Raw genomic sequence first — 24,496 nt, 5'->3', positions numbered from 1 at the left:
CAGAAAATGTTTCATATATGCAATTATCCATATGAAGGGTCCATCTATAAAAGAAAGGAGAAATCTTGCCCACCAGCTGCTAGGAGGTATTTGAGAAAAAACAAAAAAACAAACACACACACACACACAAAAAAAAAAAAAAAAAAAAAAAAAGAAAAAAAAAAAAAAAAAAAACCCTCATGTTTAAAGCGCAACTCCTTTTGTTGAGAAAAAAAAAATAAAAAAAAAAAAAAAAACACATTCCCCTCTGGTTGATCTATGTACATTACAAGGATTTTAACAAACTGTTGCAGATTGCTATGTTTTGTTATTCTAAAGAAATCACTGTTTGTTCCTCTGTGCTGAGTGAGTCTAAGGGCCGGTTCACACTGCTGCGAATTCTATTGCGAATTTGAGCCGTTGTGATCGCTCAAATTCGCAAGTCATTTAAATAACATAGTTTTCCATTAGTGCCGTTCACATCAATGCATTGGGAATCTAAGCTGCGAACAAAAAGGGTCCTGTGCGAATTTGAACCGCGTGTGATGCAAATTCCATGCAATATTTTCCGTAGAATCTCAGTAGATTCGCCAGAACACAGAATTCACAATGCAATCGGATCAAATTTGCGCAAAAATCGCACCACAGTAGTGTGAACAAGCCCTAATGGAGATGGTTTTATAATCAAGCAGCTGATGCAGCAGTATGGCTCTGAATGAGGAAAACTAAAGGGTCTGCATCCCTTGAGGCCTGGTTCTCACCATGTATTTTTTTAGTGAGTTTTCAGTTTTGCAGAAACACACTACAGTCCATTTACCATGGTTTCCTAAGGATGTAGTTCACATCTGTGCATTTTATGGAAAGGGCCAGCGATTTTCCCGGTTTTTAGTTCTATAGACGTCAATGGATCAAAAATGTGTATTGAAAAACGCAAAATGCACCTGGAATAAGTAAACTGCAACCTGCATAGGTGTGAATCAGGCCTTAGACGTTATTTCCTATTAAGAGGATCTTCCCAAAGATGACATTTTTGTTGTAGGGGGGGATGCCAAAAATCTGACTTGTGTGAGCCAAACACAAGCAGGAAATGTTTCTGGGGGGCGTTCTGTTCACATTCTGTGGACAGAACACCTCCAGGTAGCCATATTGCATATTACAGCGGCTGCAGATTGAAAAGGAAAGGTAAATTATAAGAACATTAAAACTGCAATATGACTTGTGTCGCAATTTTATATGCATTAATATTTTTATAATTACCACCCCCCCCCCCCCAATGTATGTGGAGTTATAATGGAGTACTATTGTTACTATAGTTGTAGAGAATACGGTCCACCTTAAAAACTAGCCAAGAGCTGAATGTGTATGTGGACTGAAACCCACAAATTACAACATGCCTCATTATACATTAGTGTGCTTAGAGGTCAGTAAGCCCGCTTCTGCCACCACACTACTATCTACCGCCGATCACAGAATCACACGTGACAGTAAACAGTAAAAGTTGCTGGCTTTCCGATGACAATAAAAAAAAAACAAAACACACACACACACACACACACACACACACACACACACACACACACACACACACTTAAGCTGGCTTACTGTACATCATTTTGCCAGGAGAAGCATGGCCCGTAACTACAGAGGCCTGAAGACATTTCTTAAGCCTTGTACACACGATTAGATTTTCTTTTCGCACAACCGTTCATCTGTTTTTTGTTGCATATTAGTCTCATGTAGAAAGTGAAGAGGCTACTTACCATACGAAAATTCTCGTACGACAGAATACAACTTCAGAAGTGACGCAATGTGTTGAATAGTTTTGTAAGTATTCCTTTGTTTCTGAACATGCGTAGTCTTGCTTTTCCGATTTTTTTCGTACGAAAACCGTACTAAGTAAACGAAAATCGGACACCGAGTTCACGTACGACAGATTTTATAGTCTGCACATCCAGCTTTTGTCGGACAGAAAAAAAAAAAAAAAAAGGAAGAAGTCGAAAGCATCATACTAACAGGCTGAAAATCAGCCGATCGTTTAGACTAAATTTTACTTCCGATTTTTGTATCGTGTGTACGGGCCTTTTAAATGCTTTGGTTCTCATGTCAGGGCCGGAGAAATCCCCAGGAGCAAATTCATTTTTATTGCTGTCAAATGAAAGACATCCCCCGATCTTAAGATTAGGCAGGCTACAGAATTCCACTGTATGTTACACATTCTTGCTAATATACAGATTTACTGATCCAAAATTAATTTTACAACATGACAAAAAAAAAAAAAATAAAAAATAAAAGCAAAAAAAGGGATGAAAAAACAAAAGGGAAAGAAGAAAAGTATGCACCAAACCTTAAAGACCTTGGAATAGTTTTTGCAAGCATATGAACTTGGCTCATGAACATTTGTAATACAGGGTTGGCATCATAGTCCATTACAGATATGAGTTAGAAGGATAATACAGTGCTAACAAGTCCTGAGTTTGAAGATACAAAGCTTAATATTCAGGTAAAAAGACATTTCAAAAAAGAGGAAAAAGGGCTTTTAAAAAGATCTATAAATGAATATTTTATTCTTATATAAGGTGTCTGACTATGCACCAACAGCAGGAAGTCACTTCTTAGCACTAATAAGGCACCTCAGATCACTGACTGTATTCTGTCACTGTTCTGATTTATAAAACCACAACAAATAGAAAATCTCAGAAAAAACATTTTAGACTGTGATAAACATGAAAATCTACCTGCCGAAGCTTCAGAAAAGACAGTAAAAGCTTTACAGGTTTATAAAGTACTCCCTGAAAGAACCAAAACACGATTGTTATATCAAGGCACAAGTAGTTAAATATTCTCAGGCAAAGGGTAATCAACAACTCAGGGGTTGCACGGTGTGTTGTGTTTAACAGTCCAAAAAAAAAAAAAAAAGAAGCAGCACAAATTTCTTTATTCCACTCGTAACCCCTACAAACCAATCCTTCAAATGTGTGCTTTTTAAAAGATTCAGTCACTGCTGTCATCATCATCGTCGTCATCATCAGACAGGTGATTGGTTGTTTTGGGGGAACTGGATAGGGAGTCTGATCTGGTCGACTGATTGGAAGACAAATCTCCGCTAGACAAGCGGTCGTAGCAGAAATCACAAACCCGTACGGCCTTTGAAGCCTGGTTCGGCAAAAGGAACCTTTTCTCAGAGCAAGGTCCACAAATGACAAAGCCACATTTCCGACAGTGATGTCTCCGGTTAACGGGTGTAAACTTCACTTTCTTACAGCGCATGCAAGTATGAGCCTCAGAATCTGGAATCCACACGGCCGCATGTTCGCTATTTGGGGTCTTTCCACTTTTGGAAATCAGATCGTAAACACACTTGTTGATATGATTCATCCATTCGGACTTTTCTGTTGCGGTGGCAGCGTACACTGCAAACGATTTGGTAGGGGTTTTGATGAGCCACCCATTGCGCAAGTCCCCCTCATCTGGTATGGTGTCTATTGTAACATTTTCAAGAGGGATTATGTGCTGTTTGTTGTACTTCTTCTTTTGAATAACAATATTGCCATACACCAAAATGTCATTGAACAGAAAGAACTGCCGGGCTTTTGGTTTCTTCCTGCAGAGTTTTGTTAACACACCTTCCCCAATGAGAACTCTGCCTTCGATAGCCAGTGGTTGGCCAGCTGTTCCAAAGCAGCCTTCCACTACATTGATACGCTTTGCATTGGCTTCGCTGTTTGCTAGACGATCCACCATTTTTCCCCTCACCAGATCTAAAATAGACAAAAAATAAACAGTTTATTTCATTTTACTTTAAATAATGAACGCTCTCATCAGAGATTAGGATAGATATTTTATACAAGAGTACACCTCCAGAAGCACCCACCTTATATATGCCTTAGCAAATCAAGCATTGGGTTTGTTGACATGGCATTACCCTCAGCCAATAACTGCTGAAGGGTTCTTCAACTAATTGAAGTGAAACACCCTTATATTAGCATAGTCATAAACCTTTGAAATTGTATTGGAAACAAGGAATCCTGTTCACTAAATATTTCTGGGGTGCTGTTAAACCCAACAACATACACCCACAACTTTGTCTTTTCTCTCTATCTATATAGACACACACACACACACACACACACACACACACACACACACACACACACACACACACACACACACACACTTCCAAAAAGTTGGGTCACTGGTTAAAAAAATAAATAAATAAATAAAAACCTACATAAAAACAGAATGCAATGATTTGCAAACACAATAGAAAAAAAATATATCAAATGTTTAAACTGAGAACATTTTAAATGAAAAAAAAAAAAAATAAGATCATTTGAAATTGATGTCAGCAACACATCTCAAGAAAAGTTGGGATGGTGCAACAAAAAGCTGGCAAAGTAAGTGGTACTAACAAGGAAAAGCTGGAAGAACAGTTTGCAACTAATTAGGTTAATTGGCAACAGGTCAGTAACATGATTGGATATAAAAAGAGCATCTTAGAGAGTCAGGTTTGATTTACTAAAACTGGAGAGTGCAAAATGTGGTGCAGCTCTGCATAGTAGCCAATCAGCTTCTAACTTCAACTTGTTCGATTAAAGTGGTAGTAAATGCCACTTAAAACAAACAATATTACCGCGCTACCTGTAATAAAAAATAGTTTGGTTGCAGCAAACACCGACAGGGGTCAAACCCCACCCAAGGAAAATAAATTATATATATATATATACACACTGCGCTCCAATTATTAAAGTGCTGCCGTGATCAATAAAGTGGCAAGTATACAGGATTACAGGATCATAAACATACAGGTGGGTATACAAGTATCAGATTCCAAATGACAGAAATAAACTGTAATCGCATATGAAATCTGCTGTGCAATCATACCAAAAAGTTCATAAAATCCACGTGATAAAGTAGAAGTTCAAATGCAAAAAGCTTGATAAAAAAATATTCAAAGAAAATAAAAATACATGTAAAAGTTGATATTTAAAAAGTCTTCAAAGAAAGGTGCTGGTGATTAAAGTGCCATATTGCAGCAAACAGTAATGACAAAAGTAAATGGGTGATTTATGGGCGAAATCCAAAAAAGGAGCAAATACATATGGCTAAATAGCCATATGTATTATTTGCTCCTTTTTTTGGATTCCGCTTATTCTTATAATCATTTGTTTTATTCCACGTGTCATTTTTGACATTTGTTATATTTGATTTTAAGAGGTCTTTCATGGTTTGACCTCATATCCGGTGTCCCCACCACTGGTGTATTCACCTGGTGTCCCCAGTGAACTACCATCCACATCCAGTGGAAATCACATTATCCCATTAGGTAGTGTAAGTTTACCCTACCAAAAGAGATGCATGTCTGAGCCATTTCAATAGATAGAGGCCGTTTATTATATATATACAGGGGGTCCCCGACCTACGAACATCCGACTTACGAACGACCCCTACTTACGAACGGGCCCGAGTGACGTCACCGCGGCCTTGTCCGGCCTAGTGAAGCCTCCAGGATCCCCGGTCTTTCCTACGAGCGCTGCCCCGCGGAGGTGCACCGCGGCCGGCCTGCCTGGACACAGCATCTATCCATCTCCCTGCTGTGCCATCAGGTGAGCAGCCTGTAACAGCCTGTGAGCAGTACTGTAATATGCTTAACATGCAGTGTACTGTACCTATTCCTCCTGTCCCTGCCGCCATGTAAAGAGTGAGAGGGGAGAGCTGTGCTCCTCCCCTCTCAGCTCTGACAGAAAATCTAGCAGTGCTAGGAGGTGACAGGGTCAATAAAGGGAACCTGTCACCTCCAATTGCTATCACACAGGGAATTGTTTTCTCCTGTGTGATAGCAATAAAGTTAAGTGAAAAAAAATTTATAAAAATATAAAAAAAAATAAGAAATACAGTATTAATTAAATTAAAAAAAAAATAACAAAGTAATTAAAAAAAGTAAAGAATAATTAAAATAAAAAAAAATTATACTGTCTGTATCCTCAGATGGATTTAATCTCACTTCCTGACTCTGAGACTGGATTTGTACTTAAAAAAGGTACTGTTCCGACTTACAAACAAACCTACAGTCCCTATCTCGTTCGTAACCCGGGGACCCCCTGTGTGTGTATATGTATATATATATATATATATATATATATATATATATATATATATATATATATATATATATATATATATATATATATATATATATATATATATATTTATATATATACACACACACACACACACACTTGTTTATGTGGTCATTTTATTATGTTTCATGTTTTCAGTACTGAATAATTTTTTCCCTCATGATCTTCGTACTGTCTACGTTCTGCCTTGATCATTAGGATCTATACACTTTTTTCCTCTCCTAATTTTAGTATTAGTAGCCCCATTAATGTTAAAGTATTGTGTCCACTTTATGAACACAGCGTTCTACTGTTCGTTTAACTCCTCATCGCAACTCCTGCCACCCTGTCCCATGTATAACCACAAGAAAATGGCAGCGGTTGTAGCACTGAGGATATCCATAAGAAAATGGCCGCTATACTGCCGTTTAGTATAGGGCTTCAAGGAAAGGGTTGCTTGTCAATACATTTTTGCTTAACCCATTTAAACACACTTCTAGCCTCCACATTCATTCCCTGGTGATCGTGACGACGCGCGTAGCAACATACGGACACCGGAAGCGACGCCTTGGGTACGAGCTTGGCGCTAGTTTTGTTTTATCCTATTTGATGCAATACAGCACTTTAATTACAAGCACCCTTCTTTGAAGACTTTTTATATTTTTAAATATCAACTTTTATATTTATTTTCTTTTAATATTTTTTATCAATTTTTTTGCATTTGAACTTATACTTTACCACATGGATTTTATGGACTTTTTGGTATGATTGCACAGCAGATTTCATATGCAATTACAGTTTATTTCTGGTATTTGGAATCCAAGATACTTGTATACCCCCACCTGTATGTTTATGATTCTGTATACTTAGCACTTTATTTGGAGCGCAGCACCACATTCCAATGCAGGGGAACCAGAAGTTCCCCCCACCTTTTTTTTTTTTTTAAAAAGGGGGGATGTTATCACTTTCAGCTTTGACAAAAAAACCTGGAAGCTTCTATGCAGAGCTGCACCATATTTTGCACTCAAGTTTGTAGTAAATCAACCCAGAGTGTCTCAGAAGTAAAGATGGGCAGAGGTTCACCAATCTGTGAAAGGTTGCGTCTAAAAACTGCTGTGCCATCCTAAAATGCAAGTTAAAGCTCTATTATGCAAATAAGCCATATCTGAACATGATCTAGAAATGCCATCTTCTCTGGGCCAAAGCTCATTTAAAACGGTCTGTTGCAAAGTGGAAAACTGTTCAGTGGTCAGACTAATCAAAATTTGACATTTTTTGGCAACCATGGGCGTCGTGTCCTACGGACTAAAAAAAAAGGAGAGGAACCTTCCAGCTTGTGATCAGAACTTCAAAAGCCTGCCACTCTCCAGACCTTTCACCTATTGAAATTATTTACATCTAGAAATTAAAAATAAAACAAACAGACAACCCAGGACTGTTGAGCAGTTAGAATCCTATATCAGGCAATAACTTAACATTCTTCTCCCAATACTCCAACAACTTGTCTCCTCAGTTCCCAGATGTTTATATAGAGTGTTAAAGAGGGGGGGGATGCTACACCATGGTAAACATTGCCCTATCACAACTTTTTTGGAATTGCCAGCTTTTTGCTGCCCTGCCCCAACTTTGAGAGACATGTTGCTGCCATCAATTTCCAAATTACTTTTTTTTTTTTTTTCACAAGATGGTTTATTTTCTGTTTAAATATTTGATTTTTGTTTTTCTATTTTAAATAAAATATGGGTTTATGTGATTTGCAAATCATTGCATTCTGTTTTTGGTGTCAGTTTATGAAGCAGTGATCAGCGGTGATCCCAAGGATCGCCGCTGATCACAGTCCATAAACAGCTTATGAAACCGTGATAATCGGGGGAGAACATGTTTGAACTTGTTCTCCCGCCGATTATCTCTACACACGGAGAATCCTCATGAATGACACAGTAACGGCCAGTTTATGAAACGGTGATCTCACCGCTTCACTGGCGATCTGAGTCAGAATTCACACTCCCAGGTTCACCAGCTCAGAGGTGGTAAATCGGGGAGTGAAGAGGAAATCTCGGGGGATCTGAGGGGGAAGGAGGAAGATTTTTAACTTCCTTATGCCTCGTTCAGACCCCCCAACACTGTAACCATGTCCCCCTGTCATATTTTTGTGTGTATATATATATATATATATATATATATACATACATACACACACACACATACACACACATATACACACACGTATATAATGTAGGGGGACTCATTATTTTATTAACATTAATAAATGATAATTTATCACTGCTTAATAAACTGACATCTTGGTGTTTCGGTGAATTTCTGGTGCTGTAATCTTGTAAAGTCTCACGAGATTCCAGTATCAGGGGCCGTTCTCCACTTTTGGAAGTGTTTGTAGATCGCTTCACTCCTCCGAAGGTGAATCGATCTACACCGCTTCATAAACTGGCACACAGAGGAGAAAGGATCTTCACTGTGAATGCTGGAAAATGAAGCAGTGAATACATTTCACTGCTTCATAAACGGACACCTCTATGTAGATTTCTAATAGCATCCTAACTTGTTTGGAATTGGAGTTGTATGCATTTCTGTTAAAGCATTTGTTACCCCAATATTCCATATACCTGACATGTGCCTGCTGTACCATGTATGTCTGTACCATGTCTGACAATGTATCCTGTTCTCTTTGTATTACATTCCTGGCGTTCCTGTAAGTCCCTCTGCTTTCCTATTAAAAACGGACCACACTAAGCAGGAGAACACATCATGATCAGTCTCTAGCTATGCTCCCGTTTTCTCTCGCCCCGGGGACGAGCACACCAGCTCTAGCCAGTGTCTCGTCAAGTCCCGATTGGATAGATTGATAGCAGCGCAGCCATTGGCTCCCACTGCTTTAAATCAAATCCAATGACGCGGGACCCCGAGTCAATAGACACAGCAGTAGGACACAGGAGCACGCCAGCACAGGTGTCCCCAAGGAGAGCGCTTCTCCAAAAAGGTGCACTCGAGAAGAGGAGGAGCCACGAGCGCCGCTGAGGGAACACAAAAAAGAGGAGGTTCGGGACCACTCTGTGCAACACTACACACAGGAGGTAAGCCATATGTCCTGTCAGCAAGTGGCTACAACAAGATCTTGGCTGCAGATATTACTTTTTTTAATAGACAACAACCTGGTGTCCAGTAAAAGTTATTCCGCTGGCGCATGCCCACCCAATGACTTTTACGGTACCGAGAAGGGAAGCCACCACAATCCTGTGCCCGCAGTGGTGCTCAGGGTCTCCTGTGCCTCTTAGGACCCTAGAGCTTTGGGGAATGGCCAGGATTGCTTTACACAGAGGAGCGGGAGAAACAGCCGTTGTGATAGATGAAGCTGGAAAGGACAACTGTCACTTCTGGTTTCAGGGCTATCATTCAGCCAGATACTTTAAGATTATTTGATCTCACCCATATTAACCTGTCACTTTAAAGCAAGTGGCTGTTTTTTAACCACTTGGATAAACAAGGGCGAATGTTTGCGTGTCAACTGTAGAAAATATTTCGAACAGCCAACCACTTAGAGCATCAGGAGCAATAAACCAGAACAGGTGTCACAGGAAAACTAGGAAGAGGTAACATAAGCTCTCCGAGAATAGCTGACAGACTGCCCAAAGCATACTTTACATTGTAAACCTTTTAAAACAGCTAGACCTGTTCAAATGTATGCTTAAATTATGCAGCAGCACTGGGGTAGCGTATTATGCATGCGATTGTCCTTCTGTCTCTCCTGGTGAGATAATAGACCTGTCCGCTAGACTGCTATGAAGCCACCAGAACCCTGCTCCATACCATATTCTGTCCAACAGGTTAGTGCCTACTAAATAGGATTTTAAAAACATACTAAAGGAATACCTTAGACATAAAGAAAAAAGCCATCTCCCTCCGGTGCCACTTCAAACTTGCCCCTCCCACCCGCGCATGCAGCCATATTACCAGTTGCTCTCCCCCCCTCCCTTTTCAGCAGCAATAAGAAACAAGCCTAGAACATAAAATGGGGCCATAACAGCTAACAGTAATGCCCAGCTTCCTTTAGGGACTACATGTCTCATGATTCACACCTTTGCGATGGGGAAGGAAGGGAACACATACACCAGCAGCTATGTTGTGCCCCTTTCAGAGTGAGGAAAAGAATGGGGATAAGAGGGAGGAAAAGAAAAGTAAATGGATGGGACCATGCGGGAACCTGGTTCATCTTTTTTTGGTCCTGCCGTCACTGAAAATGGTGGACAGTGCCATATAGGTAGAGATTTTACCAATGGGAGGTTCATACTGCTTGTAAGTGCTTGGCATGTACTACTGTAGTCAATCCCAGGAGCATGTGGGGAAGGGTGGCTGCATTTCCACAAGTGGAATCATGTAGACCAAAAAGGTAGCTACCCTGATCATGAAAGTTTGGGCAGCACAATTTAAACCATTTGCCGACCACCTACAGCACTTTTACTGCAGTAGGTCGGCTCTATTGCACGAAACGATGTACCTGTACGCTATTTCGTGCAATAGACACTGGGGGGCATGCAAGCACTGCCGGAGGTGTGATCACACACACTGATTGTACACAGGGGATATGCCAATCAGCATATCCAGCGACCCCATGTCCACCAGCGATCGTTCCCCAGAGAGGCAGAACGCCAATCTGCCCATGTAAACAAGGCAGATCACCGTTCTGACAGGGAAAAAAAAAAAAAAAAAAAAAAAAAAAGAAGAACTCTGTCTTCAGTCAGAGCAACCCCCACACAGTTAGCAAGCACCAGCTATGCACCCATTTAACCCTTTGATCGCCCCTGTTAACCTCCTTCCCAGCCAGTGTCATTAGTACAGTAACAGTGCATGATCATTGTAATAATGTCACTGGTTACCAAAGTGTTTAGATTTGTCCACCGCAATCCTGCTTTAAAAAATAATGATCGCCACTATTATAGAGAGAAAAAAAAAAAAAAAAAGGCATAAAAATATTCCATAGTTTGTAGATGTGATAACTTTGCGCAAACCAATCAATACATGCTTATTGGTATTTTTTTAATCAAAATGTGTAGCAGAATACATATGGACCTAAATTGATAAAGGCATTAGATTTTTTACATTTTTCAAAATTGTCGCCATTTTTTGGTATAGCGCAAAAAAATAAATATATAAATTAAAAAAAAAAACCCACACGCGCGCACGCACACACGCCTCCAGGAAGTGAATAAATAGCACCAAAAGAAAGCTCTATTTGTGGGAAAAAGGACAAATTCTGTTTGGGTACAACGTCGCACAATTGTCAGTTAAACAAATGCAGTGCCGTATTGCAAAAAAAGGCCTGGTCATAAAGGGGGTAAAACCTTGCCGGGGCTGAAGTGGATATAGAGATATATATATATATATATATATACACACATATACACACACGCACATACACACATACACTTGTGAATGTGCAAGCTGACACTGCTATTACCAGGTCATCAGATTAAAGCTGGACACCAGGGAAAATACATTTTCACTGGTAGTGTGGCTCCTCCCACATTCCAAGGGTTCAATACTAGGTTAAAGTGGATGTAAAGATTGAATATTATTACCTTCACAGCCCCCTCTAATACTTACCCAAGCCCAATCTTGAGCCAACAATGTGCACGAGAGCAGCAGCTCTCGGGTCTCTTCCTCCTCATTGGCTGAGACAGCAGCGGGAGCCAATTTGTCAATCACAGCCAGTGAACCAATGAGGAGAGAGCACGGGCTGGGCTGAGCTCTGTGCGTGAATCAACACACAGAGCAGAGGCATGCAGGGAGCCTGCTCGGGTGCCCCCATAGCAAGCTGCTTGCCATGGGGCACTCGGCAGGAGCCAGTGGCACTGGCGGGGGACCCCACAAGAGGAGGTTCGGGGCTGTTCTGTACAAAACCAACGCATAGAGCACCAAGTGTAGCACAAATGTAAAAAAAAAAAAAGTCTGTAACCACATGCCGACCGCAGATTTACGTTGGCAGAACGGCACGGGCAGGCAAAAGTGCGTACCTGCATGTCCCTTTGAAATTCCCTTTTAGCGGGCGCACTTGCCCATTGCGGGTCCCGCGAACTCTATGTTCGCTGGCGGCCCACGATTGCGGTGAGGAGAGGCAGAACGGGGAGATGCCTATGTAAACAAGGCATTTCCCTGTTCTGCCTAGCAACATGACAGGGAGCTACTGTTTCCTGTCATCGGGAGCAGTGATCTCTGTCATGTTGTAGTGAGCCCATCCCCCCCTACAGTTAGAAAACATCCAGGGAACTCACTTAACCCCTCAATCGCCCCCTAGTGTTTAACCCTTTCCCTGCCAGTGACATTTATACAGTAATCAGTGGCTATTTTTAGCTCTGATCGCTGTATAAAATGTCACTGGTCCCAAAATAGTGTCAAAAGTGTCCGATCTGTCCGCTGCAATCACGATAAATTTTTTTTTTTTTTATAAAAAAATGCCAGAAATCTATCCCCTATTTTGTAGATCCTATAACTTTTGCGCAAATCAATATACACTTATTGCAATTTTTTTACCAAAAACATGAATACATATCGGCCTAAACTGTGGAAGGAATTAGTTTTTTTATATATTTTTTGGGGATAAGCAGATGAAGTAGAACAACCAACCCCATAGCAGTGTTATTCATATTGTGTGAACCATCACCATAGGAGTGACATAAAACAAATATGAACATGGATGTCCAGCCTGTCTACAGCCCTGGTGACCTCTTTATACCTGGTAAGGGCAGTGCCACCATAAGCTTTAATGACACATTCATTGTGTATGGACTCCACATGACTCTTGTAGAAAACAACCACACCACCTATAACTAGACAAGACTAGGAAAGCTGGTGTCAGCAGTATACACAGATCAGACAAGGATTGCAACACTTGCCTTTCCCAACTATTTCTGTCAACCATCCATGTGACGTGTAACACTGAAAACAGTTAATCCAGGAAATTGCAAAAATGTAGTACCAATGTGAGTAAAAATAGAACCAAGGGAAATACAAACTTTTATAAAGCTGTGCTGTGAGAGAGAGAGAGAGAGAATAACATGGTAAACACAATCTTACATAAGCACAGATACTGTCTGTACAACAATACAAATAAATGTGTAGAACACCAACAGTCACATTTCAGGACTGGCTGTTTAGCAAGGAATTTGGGGATTTGTGGAAGAAATGCCCAACATGAATGTGAGCAAACAAGCTGTCATTTTAGATTCATACCGCAGACTGTGTAAGAGGAGGAACAGATGGAGACCAAAGTACAAGAACTATATTTAACACTTCAAATGCCATAGCAACCAGGTCTACAAATATGAAGTTAAATAAGCGTTATTATGGTACTGTTCAATAATAGGCAAAACCCAACAGCTCACTATAGTTATCTTAACCACTTGCCAACCAGTTCAGGCAGATATACTGCGGCAGATTGGCAGCGCAAATTGCTGTACCTGTACGGCAGGGCAGGCATGCGCCACACTCTCGCTGCGGGAGCGTGCCCGCGGGTAGGGCAGACTCGATGTCCGCCGACAACCCGTGATCACCTAGTACAGAGGCAGAACAGGGATCTGCCAGTGTATACAAGGCAGATCCCCGTTCTGACAGGGGACATGTCAGATCTTCTGTTCTCAGTAATCGGGAACAATGATCTCTGTGTTGTCCCAGTGAGCCCATCCCCCCTACAGTTAGAACACGCTTAACCCCTTGATCGCCCCCTAGTGTTAACCCCTTTCCTGCCAGTGTCATTTTTACATTGATCAGTGCATTTTTATAGCACCGATCAATGTAATAATGTCACTGGTCCCCAAAAAGTGTCATTTGGGGTCAGATTTGTCCGCCACAATGTCGCAGTCCCGAAAAAAAAAAAAAAAAAAAAAAAAAAAAAAAAAAAAAAAAAAAAGTAAAAACAAAAAAGTTCCTAAATCTATCCCATAGTTTGCAGATGCAATAACCAATCTACACGTGTTGCGATTTTTTTTTTAACCAAAAATATGTAGAAAATATATCGGCCTAAACAGATGAATAAATGTGTTTTTTTTTTTTTTTGGCTATTATAGCAAAAACAATAAAAAAAAAAAAAAAATATAAATTTTTTTTCAAAATTGTCGCTCTTTGTTTTTTAGCACAAAAAATGCAGAGGTGATCAAATACCACCAAAAGAAAGCGCTATTTGTGTGGAAAAAAAAGTCAATTTTGTTTGGGTACAGCGTCCCACAACCACGCAATTGTCAGTTAAAGCGACGCAGTGCCGTTGTCTTGTCGAATACTGTCCCCTATCCAAAAGTGTCCGCCCTGTACTGCGCAGGCGCAGTACGGAGGACAAACGAGACGCCGAAAGTCTCCGAAGTTAAACAGCTGATCGTCAGCTGTACACAGCGCCTGCGCTTTTATTCTTACCCTGTGTCCAGGTTCATTCCCTGCTATCCAAGTGGACATAGAGTAAGAATAAATAGTTGCCGAGCGCAGCGAGGCCATGCCCGAAGATGAAGATCAAAAGCCTTCTGTGTGCAGCAGCCCCCCCCAATACTTACCCGAGATCCCTCTGTTCAGCAATGTCCACGAGCGTCTCAGCCATCCGAGATTCTCCCCTGATTGGCTGAGACAGCAGCGGTGCCATTGGCTGGCTAGCTGACTGACAGCAGCGGCAATCAGGGGAGAGAGGGGGTGGGGCCAGGGCTCTGGTCTGAATGGACACAGGGAGCTGTGACTCGGCTCGGGTGCCCACCAAAGCAAGCTGCTTGCTGTGGGGGCACTGAACAGGAGGGAGGGGTCAGGAGCACAGAAGAGGCACCTGAGAAGAGGAGGATCAGGGCTGCTCTGTGCAAAACCACTGCACAGGGCAGGCAAGCATAGTGTGTGTGTGTGTGTGTGTGTGTGTGTGTGTGTGTGTGTGTGTGTGTGTGTGTGTGTGTGTGTGTGTGTGTGTGTGTGTGTGTATATATATATATATATATATATATATATATATATATATATATATATATATATATATATATATATATATATATATATATATATATATATATATATATATATATATATATATATATATATATATATATATATATATATATATACACACACTACCGTTCAAAAGTTTGGGATCACATTGAAATGTCCTTATTTTTGAAGGAAAAGCACTGTACTTTTAAATGAAGCTAACTTTAAACTAGTCCTAACTTTAAACAAATATACTCTATACATTGCTAATGTGGTAAATGACTATTCTAACTGCAAATGTCTAGTTTTTGGTGCAATATCTACATAGGTGTATAGAGGCCCATTTCCAGCAACTATCACTCCAGTGTTCTAATGGTACAATGTGTTTGCTCATTGGCTCAGAAGGCTAATTGATGATTAGCAAACCCTTGTGCAATCATGTTCACACATCTAAAAACAGTCTAGCTCCTTCCAGAAGCTACAAAACTGACCTTCCTGTGAGCAGATTGAGTTTCTGGAGCATCACATTTGTGGGGTCAATTAAACGCTCAAAATGGCCAGAAAAAGAGAACTTTCATCTGAAACTCGACAGTCTATTCTTGTTCTTAGAAATGAAGGCTATTCCATGCGAGAAATTGCAAAGAAATTGAAGATTTCCTACAACGGTGTGTACTACTCCCTTCAGAGGACAGCACAAACAGGCTCTAACCAGAGTAGAAAAAGAAGTGGGAGGCCGCGTTGCACAACTAAGCAAGAAGATAAGCACATTAGAGTCTCTAGTTTGAGAAACAGACGCCTCACAGGTCCCCAACTGGCATCTTCATTAAACTGTACCCGCAAAACACCAGTGTCAACATCTACAGTGAAGAGGCGGCTGCAGGATTTTGGGCTTCAGGGCAGAGTGGCAAAGAAAAAGCCATATCTGAGACTGGCCAATAAAAGAAAAAGATTAAGATGGGCAAAAGAACACAGACATTGGACAGAGGAAGACTGGAAAAAAGTGTTGTGGACGGATGAATCCAAGTTTGAGGTGTTTGGATCACAAAGAAGAACGTTTGTGAGACGCAGAACAAATGAAAAGATGCTGGAAGAATGCCTGACGCCATCTGTTAAGCATGGTGGAGGTAATGTGATGGTCTGGGGTTGCTTTGGTGCTGGTAAGGTGGGAGCTTTGTACAGGGTAAAAGGGATTCTGAATAAGGAAGGCTATCACTCCATTTTGCAACGCCATGCCATACCCAGTGGACAGCGCTTGATTGGAGCCAATTTCATCCTACAACAGGACAATGACCCTAAACACACCTCCAAATTGTGCAAGAACTATTTACAGCAGAAGCAGGCAGCTGGTATTCTATTGGTAATGGAGTGGCCAGCACAGTCACCAGATCTGAACCCCATTGAGCTGTTGTGGGAGCAGCTTGACCGTATGGTACGCCAGAAGTGCCCATCCAACCAATCCAACTTGTGGGAGCTGCTTCTAGAAGCGTGGGGTGCAATTTCTCCAGCTTACCTCAATAAATTAACAGCTAGAATGCCAAAGGTGTGCAATGCTGTAATTGCTGCAAAAGGAGGATTCTTTGATGAAAGCAAAGTTTGATGTAAAAACAATGTTATTTCAAATACAAATCATTATTTCTAACCTTGTCAATGTCTTGACTCTATTTTCTATTCATTTCACAACGTATGGTGGTGAATAAGTGTGACTTTTCATGGAAAACACAAAATTGTTTGGGTGACTCCAAACTTTTGAACGGTAGTGTATATATATATATACACACACACACACACACACATATATATATATACACACACACACAAATTGGTTTGTATGCAGAGCTGCACCAAATTAGAAAATCGAAAGTAAAATTTCCTCCGAATAAACGATCTGCCGATTTTCGTAACTTCCGAAGTTGTATTCTGTCGTACGAGAATGTTCATATGGTGTGTAACCTCTTCACTTTCGACACAAGACTAGCATGCAACAAAAAAAAAAAACGGACAAACGGTCGTCCGAAAATATGATCGTGTGTACGAGGTTTTAGTAAATCAACCCCAGTAGGTGCAAAAAGGAAAGGTAATCTAATACAACACTGAAATGTGAGAAAAACACAGTCTGATTATTGTTATACAGGATTTATATAGTGCCAACAGTTTGCGCAGAGCTTTACAACATTTAATTGTACTTTAGGATACACTGAATTTTCACCACCAAGGTTACCCACACATTAAAATTCCAGGTTCACCTTTTGCCCCATTTTACACACATTTAGCGTGTACCATGATACAAATGCCCTCCCACTACGAAAATAGCCTGAGTAGGGGTCAGCTACTGTGACATATAAAATTGTTTTGGATAGACACATCATTCACAGGGATCTGAATGAATCAACTACAAGTCTACCCTTCTCTACTATGGCAGGCAGACTTGTAGTTCTCAATGGATTAGGAGTGTGGTAATCCGTGCACTCTAGTCCATTGAAACTTCCTCCAACTTACTTACCTGAGCCCTCATTCGATCCAGCGGTGTGCACATTTGCAGATCTTCTCCCCCCACTTCTGTTTCTCACTGGCTTTTCCCAGGGCACTGGGAGCCATTGGCTGCCAGTGCTGTCAAAGTCAGTGACAAGGGAGCGGGCAGAACAGGGGCTCAGGAGCGAGCACACACAAGGGTCCCCCGTGAGGGCACCAGACAGAGAGGAGGAGCCAGCAGGGGGCCCGGGAAGAGAAGTTCAGGGCCACTCTGTGCAAAACCACTGCAAAGAGCAGGTAAGTATAGAGACTTTGTTACTAAAAAAACAAAAACTCCTTTATAACCACTTTAAAAACATTGAGAAAGTATACTTACCTAACACCTTGGTCTCCTGTGCCAGGGAGTCTTTTTGGGAGATTTAGATCCTTGGCTTTGAAATCAGACCAGAAAGACTCATATGTCCCTCAACAAGGTGTAAAGCAATTGAAAGTATTCTTGACTTCAGTGAGAAAAAAAAAAAAAAAAAACACTACATTTTACTTAATATGGGGTAACAAGGAAAGGTAAACCTTGCAACTTAAAGATGCAAACCCGATACCTGAATGAAATGTACTTTGCTAAAGCACCGTGTATCATAAACAACTTCCATTTTTAATGCAGAACATTTGTGGAGTTTAATGGTTTTATTTGCTTCTTGAAGGGTTAGTTCACCTTTTGTGCATTTTTCCCCATCACTATGCACAGCTGGATGCTGTACTTAACGGTACTGGTGTGTAGTACTGTCTGCGTTGAGGGTGTGTGCCCAGATTCTGGACACATGAAAACATCAAGATTTAACGTATATGAGCTAAATACCTGGAAGGCCTGTGACAGAGCACATGTGCTTCATCATTAGGGATGAAGGCGGCCATGTGACCATAACGTAGCCACACATGAGTATTTTATTTGGGGGCTTGCTGCTGGCATTTTCTTTAGGACTGAGATAAGAGTACAGAAGAGTTCTCCACACTTGCTGTGACCATAATGTGATACATCTACAGTGCACACGCTTTAACCCAGAAGAGGGATTGTATGTACAGCTGATGAGGACGGGGCATACACTGTGCTATTAATGGAATGAGGGACCAAGTACCTCTGATGTGATTGATCATGTGACCTCTACAGTGTGCATGCTCCCTGTCCTCTTAGTGGAGGTTTAATCCGGGGTTGGGGGGGGGTCTGAGCTGAGCCGCCCAGTCTGTCAACGGATGCAGATGGGCGGTTCAGGAACAAGCTCCGAAGGAGGAGGAGCCTGGAGTGCCAGTGGGGGACCCCAGGAGAGGATCAGGGCTGCTCCGTGCACAACCTTTACACAGAGCAGGCAAACATAACATGTTTATATTTTAATAATAAAACCCAAAGCTTTAATGTTACTTTAACCTCTACTAACCACCAGTAATACATTCATCCCCAGGCACTGTAACGTACCTGTACATTGCGGTGTACTTTCTGGTTTATAGGCACACATACACGCCCCCTGCTGACCTGTACTGTAATTGGATGCAGCACGAGTTTGTCAGCAGGTAACAGCCGATGATTTTAGCTATACACCTGTTAATCTGCTGTAGCCAATCACAGCACAGAAATCTGGGTGTTGGTACACACATCATACACAGATCTGGCTGGATTTCTCCCTGCTCTGTTACAGTTCAGAAGTGAAAGCAAGGAGAGACTCAAGCCAGATGATCTGTAAGTAAAAGCAGCACACATACACCTGTATGCACTTGTTAGGAGGGCAATCAATGGATTAACTATGTGCCCAATAACCCCCATCACCCAGCCAGTGCCATTAGTACAGTATTATCACTTTTAAGTGTCCCTACCAGCATCAGTTAGAGCCAGATTTCCCACCACACTATCAGATACACTAGAAGTCGCTGATTACCACCATTACTAGTATAGGGTCTGTACTGATCATCTGCATCACGATCAGAACTATACTTGTGTCCCCAAAATCACACTTTAGTTTTTACCAAAAACATGTAGCAGAATACATTTTGGCCTAAACTTAAAGAAATTTGATTTCAGTGGACATGTTTTATAACAGAAAGTAGAAAATGTTTTTGTTTGTTTTTCTTATTTTTCTGTCTTTTTGAGTTTATGTAAGGGTCGGTTCACACTGGGGCGACTTGGGATCCGACTTGTACGCCCTCAAGTCGCCCCAAGTCGCTTTGCATTTAGGTTAACATGGTAGGCAATGGGAGCGTCTTAATTGACACTACTGAAGTCGCTCCGACTTCAGAAAAGACTCCTGTACTACTTCTATCCGACTTGTAGGCGACTTGTACCCATTCAACTCAATGTAAGTCGCCTGCAAGTCGGATCTCTCTGTAAAGTCAAGCGATTTTGCAGAGAAAACCCCTCCCTCCCCCCCTCCCTCCCAGAGAGGTGATTGGCCACAGGCGAAGTCGCCTGTCATGGAGGCGACTTCAAGTCGCCTCGTAATTTACCCAAGCCGCGCTGAGGTCGCGCTAAAGTCGCGCTGAAGCCGCGTTGAAGTCGCGGTACAAAGTCGCGCTAAAGTCGTGTTGCCCATGTGTGAACCGACCCTTAGGGTTGCACCGATACTAGTACCAGTACAGATACTAAGCACTTGCACAAATGTTCCGATAACTGTGCGATTTGAGCCCATATAAAATGAATAAGCTCAAATCGCACAGCAAAGAACTGCATGTTATGTGAACAGAAATGCAATGCGATTCCTGTCCAGATCGCATGCATTTTCCCGCACCACTCGTGTGAACCCAGGCTGAGGTCACTATGACAATCCTGGGTCACACAAGAGTGGTGCAGGAAACCACATGATCCGGTCCAGAATCACACCGCATTCCTGTTCAAATCACAAGCAATTCTTTGTCAGTGCAGTTCGAGCACATTCATTTTTTTATGGGCTCAAACCACCACAAAAGGTATTGGTACAATAGTATCAGTGAGTACTTGACCACGAGCATCGGTACAAAACAGGTATCGGTGCTTCCCTAGTTTATATACTTAAAAAAAAAAAAAAAAAAAAGCAGTGGGGAATGATCAAATAAAAGCTCTATTTGTTGGGGGGGGGGGATTAAAATTTGTTTGGGTACAGCGTTGCATGACTGTGCAATTGCCAGTTAAAGCGGAGTTCCACCAAAAAGGGAAAGCTTTGCTTGTTTGCCTCCGCCCACCACGCCACATTTGCCACCTTTTCTTTTGGGGTGGGGGAGCTGGTATCTGGTTTTGACAGCTGTGGCAAACGCAATCAGAAGTTGGACTCCCCTCCTCCTTCCCCCGCAGCCGCCCCATTCAGAGCACGTCGCACATGCGCAGTAGAGAACCGGCTCCGGTTTCCCTTTGCCAAGATGTCGGCGGCACCCAAGAGCCAATTGAAAAAATCGTTTCGGGTGAAGACGCCGCTGGATTCGTGGTAAGGCAAGTGTCCTAATATTAAACGTGAACAGCTAATTTTTTTTCTGAAGGAGCCTGGAGCCCCGCTTTAAAGTAGCGTAGTGCTGAATAGCAAAAAAATGCCCCGGTCATGAAGAGGGTAAAACCTTCTGGTGGTCAGATGGTCAATCTGCATCACAAAAAGCAGGCACCGTGTTCTCCATGTATTCCAGTGTCCCTACTTCACACCAGTGCAGTCAACAAAAGTAACAAAAGTAGGACCTGCTGCATTTATTCTGTGTGGAGCATGTCTGGAATGCGGCAGGATGCAACAAAACTCATTGAAATTGTCTCTAAGGCTGGGATCACACTACTGCGAACTGGAAGTGGGTTTCCCCCGCATCCAATTTGCATGACAGGAGAGTGTGACCGGTTCTCTATGGAGCTGGTTCACATATCTCGGGGGGGGGGGGGGGGGGGGTTGGGCTGTGGAGCGCACAGCAGGAGTCCTGTGCACCTTTGGCTCCGTTTCGGGTCCGAATTTAGCAAAAAATATTTGAACCTGAAATGGTGACGCACCGGACCCCCCTGCTGTGCCCCACGGCCACACACAGCGTGAACCCGGCCCGATCGCGAATCTTCACCCTGACAGGCATGTTGTGCTCCCCTGTCACCTCCCCCCTCCTCTTAGGTCCCATTCATACAAACGGACCATTCAGGTCCACCTGTCAGTTTTTTAGGCAGACCTGAACGGACGCTCCATACAGGTCTATAGAGTGATGGATGTCAGCGGTTGCTTTGTCTGCTGACATCCGACCGGCTAAAATCAGACGTATGGCGATACGTTCACATCCGTCCTAGCGGATTGGATGAGATCTGATGATAACGGACATGCTGTCCCTCCATAGGAATCAGCGGCGCTCTGACAGGCCCCTCCCCCGCTCAGTGGGCAGAGACGGACCTGTCATCCGCCGGCTCAGCGGAAATCAACAGAGAGATTCTCCTGCTATGCTGGTGGATAGAGCTGAGCGGATCCGCCTCGTGGGAATGATGCCTTACACACACTATATATATATATATATATATATATATATATATATATATATATATATATATATATATATAAAAAAAAAACTAAAAAAAAAAAAACACACCACACTATTTGTGCTGCAAATCAGCATTTCAGCCTCTTTCACCTATCGGAGAACCTGTCCCTGCCCCCTGTGTGTGCACAGAACTGGGTACTGAACACCCCGTGGCACATCTGTACATTTGCGCACACACACACCCCCACACACACACACACACCCCCACACACACACACACACACGGTTTTCCAGAGCAAAGACATCTGCCAGGAAACGTCCCAGTCTTTGCACAGGTGCGGGAAATCACCAGAATGTGCCTGACAGGCTTTGCCGAGACTTAGCGCCCATTCACACCTCAGCGTTTTGTAGCTTGAAGCCTGAAGCTACAAAACGCTTGAGGGGGAAAAAAAAAAAAAAATCCATTATTCTCTATGGAGACAGTTCACATCTCCACTCCAGGTCGCCTGAAGCTCAAACAAGTTCTGGAGCCTTTTTTTGTCGCACGAATCGGGCAGATTTGGGCGTTTTTGAAGCAGGAGACAAAATCTGAAAACATAGCAACAAATGATGGAACAGATGATCATTTTTTCCTATTGGCTAATAAAATAAAACACGCCAAAGCTCAAAAACACCAGAAAACGCAGCATGGAAACGCGCAAATATGCCCGACAAGACGCTGGAAAAACGCTACGCTCAGGTGTCAATGGGGCCTGAAGTCTGGGCAGAGCCATTGGGTACACCAAAGCATTTTATTTATTTATTTCAGGTACTTATATAGCGCTGTCAATTTACGCAGCGCTTTACATATACATTGTACATTCACATCAGTCCCTACCCTGAAGGAGCTTACAATCTAAGGTCCCTAACTCACATTCATACATACCAGGGACAATTTAGACAGAATACAATTAACCTACCAGCATGTTTTTGGAGTGTGGGAGGAAACTGGAGTACCCGGAGGAACATGCAAACTCCAGGCAGGTAGTGTCGTGGTTGGGATTCGAACCAGCGACCCTTGTTACTGCTAGGCGAGAGTGCTACCCACTACACCACAATGGTGTGGGAGGGGGCAGAACCACCTGGGTGGGCGGAGTTCACTTGCGGTGAAGTTGCACGTTATTGGTGTAGAAGGGAGGAACTCTGGGCAGAAATGTACAGCTAGACTAAAGCCCAACATGAGGGGGCGCTAGAGAGTCAAGGTACAAAGTGTGAGGCAGAGCACAGCCCACATCATTATAATATATATATATATATATCTATGTATAATCAGTGTGTGCTCATTAGACGTCATTAGTACAACTTGTGTCCTCCAGGACGGTTCTATAAACACGACAAGGACTATTGTCCCGGGTCAGGACTGTACCAGTCATAGTACAGAGGGGGGTTCATCATGATGATGGCGGCGGTGCCAATGGGAGGAAAGTTTTCCCTTCAGTAGAGTTGGGTGAAGTGCACGGAAAGCGCGCTCCCTCCTCGCCCCCCCCCCACCACTCACCGGAATGTGCGGGGTTCCGCCCAGGGTGTGTCCCGGCTCTCACCGTCCAGCCACCCCGATCCCGGAGCCTCCGGTTGCCGCGGAAGGAAGCGCGGCGATGTGATAAATACAGCGGCCCCGCCCCACGTCACATGCCGCCAGGCCCCGCCCTCCCGAGGGGCACACGGCGCACATGCCAGGAAACAGCCTGTTATTCCATGAACGCGCTCTGCCCAGCCCACGGGCGCGCCTCCGACAGGCCGCCTCTACTGCGCATGCGGGCTCTGCGCGCTGCCGCGGAGATTTGTTAGTATCGGCGGAGCTCCGGGTTGGGGAGAATTTAAGTTCAGAACACAAAGTGGTAGTAATCCGCTGTGGGTGTTTTTTTTTTTTTATTTATTTTGCAACCTGCAAGGCAAAGCCATAATGTGCTAGTATGCATCACATATTAGCACATTATGTGAAACTTACCTTAGAATAAATGAACGTAAATTAAACAGCACTTGCACCTTCTATTTGGTAATATGTTCTAATAATTAATAACCTGGGAATTAAGGGAATGACCTGATACAAAATATTAACCACTTGCTTACTGGACACCTAAACCCCCCTCCTGCCCAGGCCAGTTTTCAGCTTTTAGCGCTGTTACTCTTTGAATGACAATTGCGCGGTCATACTACACTGTACACAAATGACATCTTTATCACAAATAGCGCTTTCTTTTAGTGGTATTTGATCATCTCTGGGATTTTTATTTTTTGTTAAACAAATTAAAACAACCAAATTTAATTTAAAAAAAAAATACAAAACCGTGTTATATTTTGTTAATAAATTTTGCAAACAGGTAATTTTTCTCCTTCATTGATGTACGCTGCTGAGGCTACACTGATAGGCTGCACTGATGGGCATCGATAAGGCGACACTGATAAGGTGGCACTGATGGGCACTAATAGGCGGCACTGATGAGGTGGTACTGGTGGGCACAGATAGGTGGCATTGGTGGGCACTG

The 24,496-nt window shown here is 42.6% G+C and overlaps 1 protein-coding gene across 1 annotated transcript; it reads right to left on the bottom strand.

Annotated features, from left to right (window-relative positions):
- Nucleotides 1-2,510: 2,510 nt before the first annotated feature.
- On the bottom strand, nt 2,511-23,743 carry PLEKHF2 (pleckstrin homology and FYVE domain containing 2). The gene is made up of 2 exons (XM_073631996.1): nt 23,509-23,743; nt 2,511-3,737 (listed from the first exon to the last, which is right to left on the bottom strand). Exon 2 carries the CDS (start codon nt 3,718-3,720, stop codon nt 2,971-2,973), a length of 750 nt encoding a protein of 249 aa, XP_073488097.1. The 5' UTR covers nt 3,721-3,737; nt 23,509-23,743; the 3' UTR covers nt 2,511-2,970.
- Between the last annotated feature and the right edge of the window lie 753 nt (nt 23,744-24,496).

Source organism: Aquarana catesbeiana, linkage group LG05 (assembly GCF_042186555.1).
Source record: "Aquarana catesbeiana isolate 2022-GZ linkage group LG05, ASM4218655v1, whole genome shotgun sequence".
NCBI lineage: Eukaryota > Metazoa > Chordata > Amphibia > Anura > Ranidae > Aquarana > Aquarana catesbeiana.
This window is presented reverse-complemented; position numbering and strand designations above follow the sequence as displayed.

Coding starts and splice junctions, on each gene's coding strand:
- PLEKHF2 (XM_073631996.1), bottom strand. CDS start 3,720: ATGGTGGATCGTCTAGCAAACAGCGAAGCCAATGCAAAGCGTATCAAT.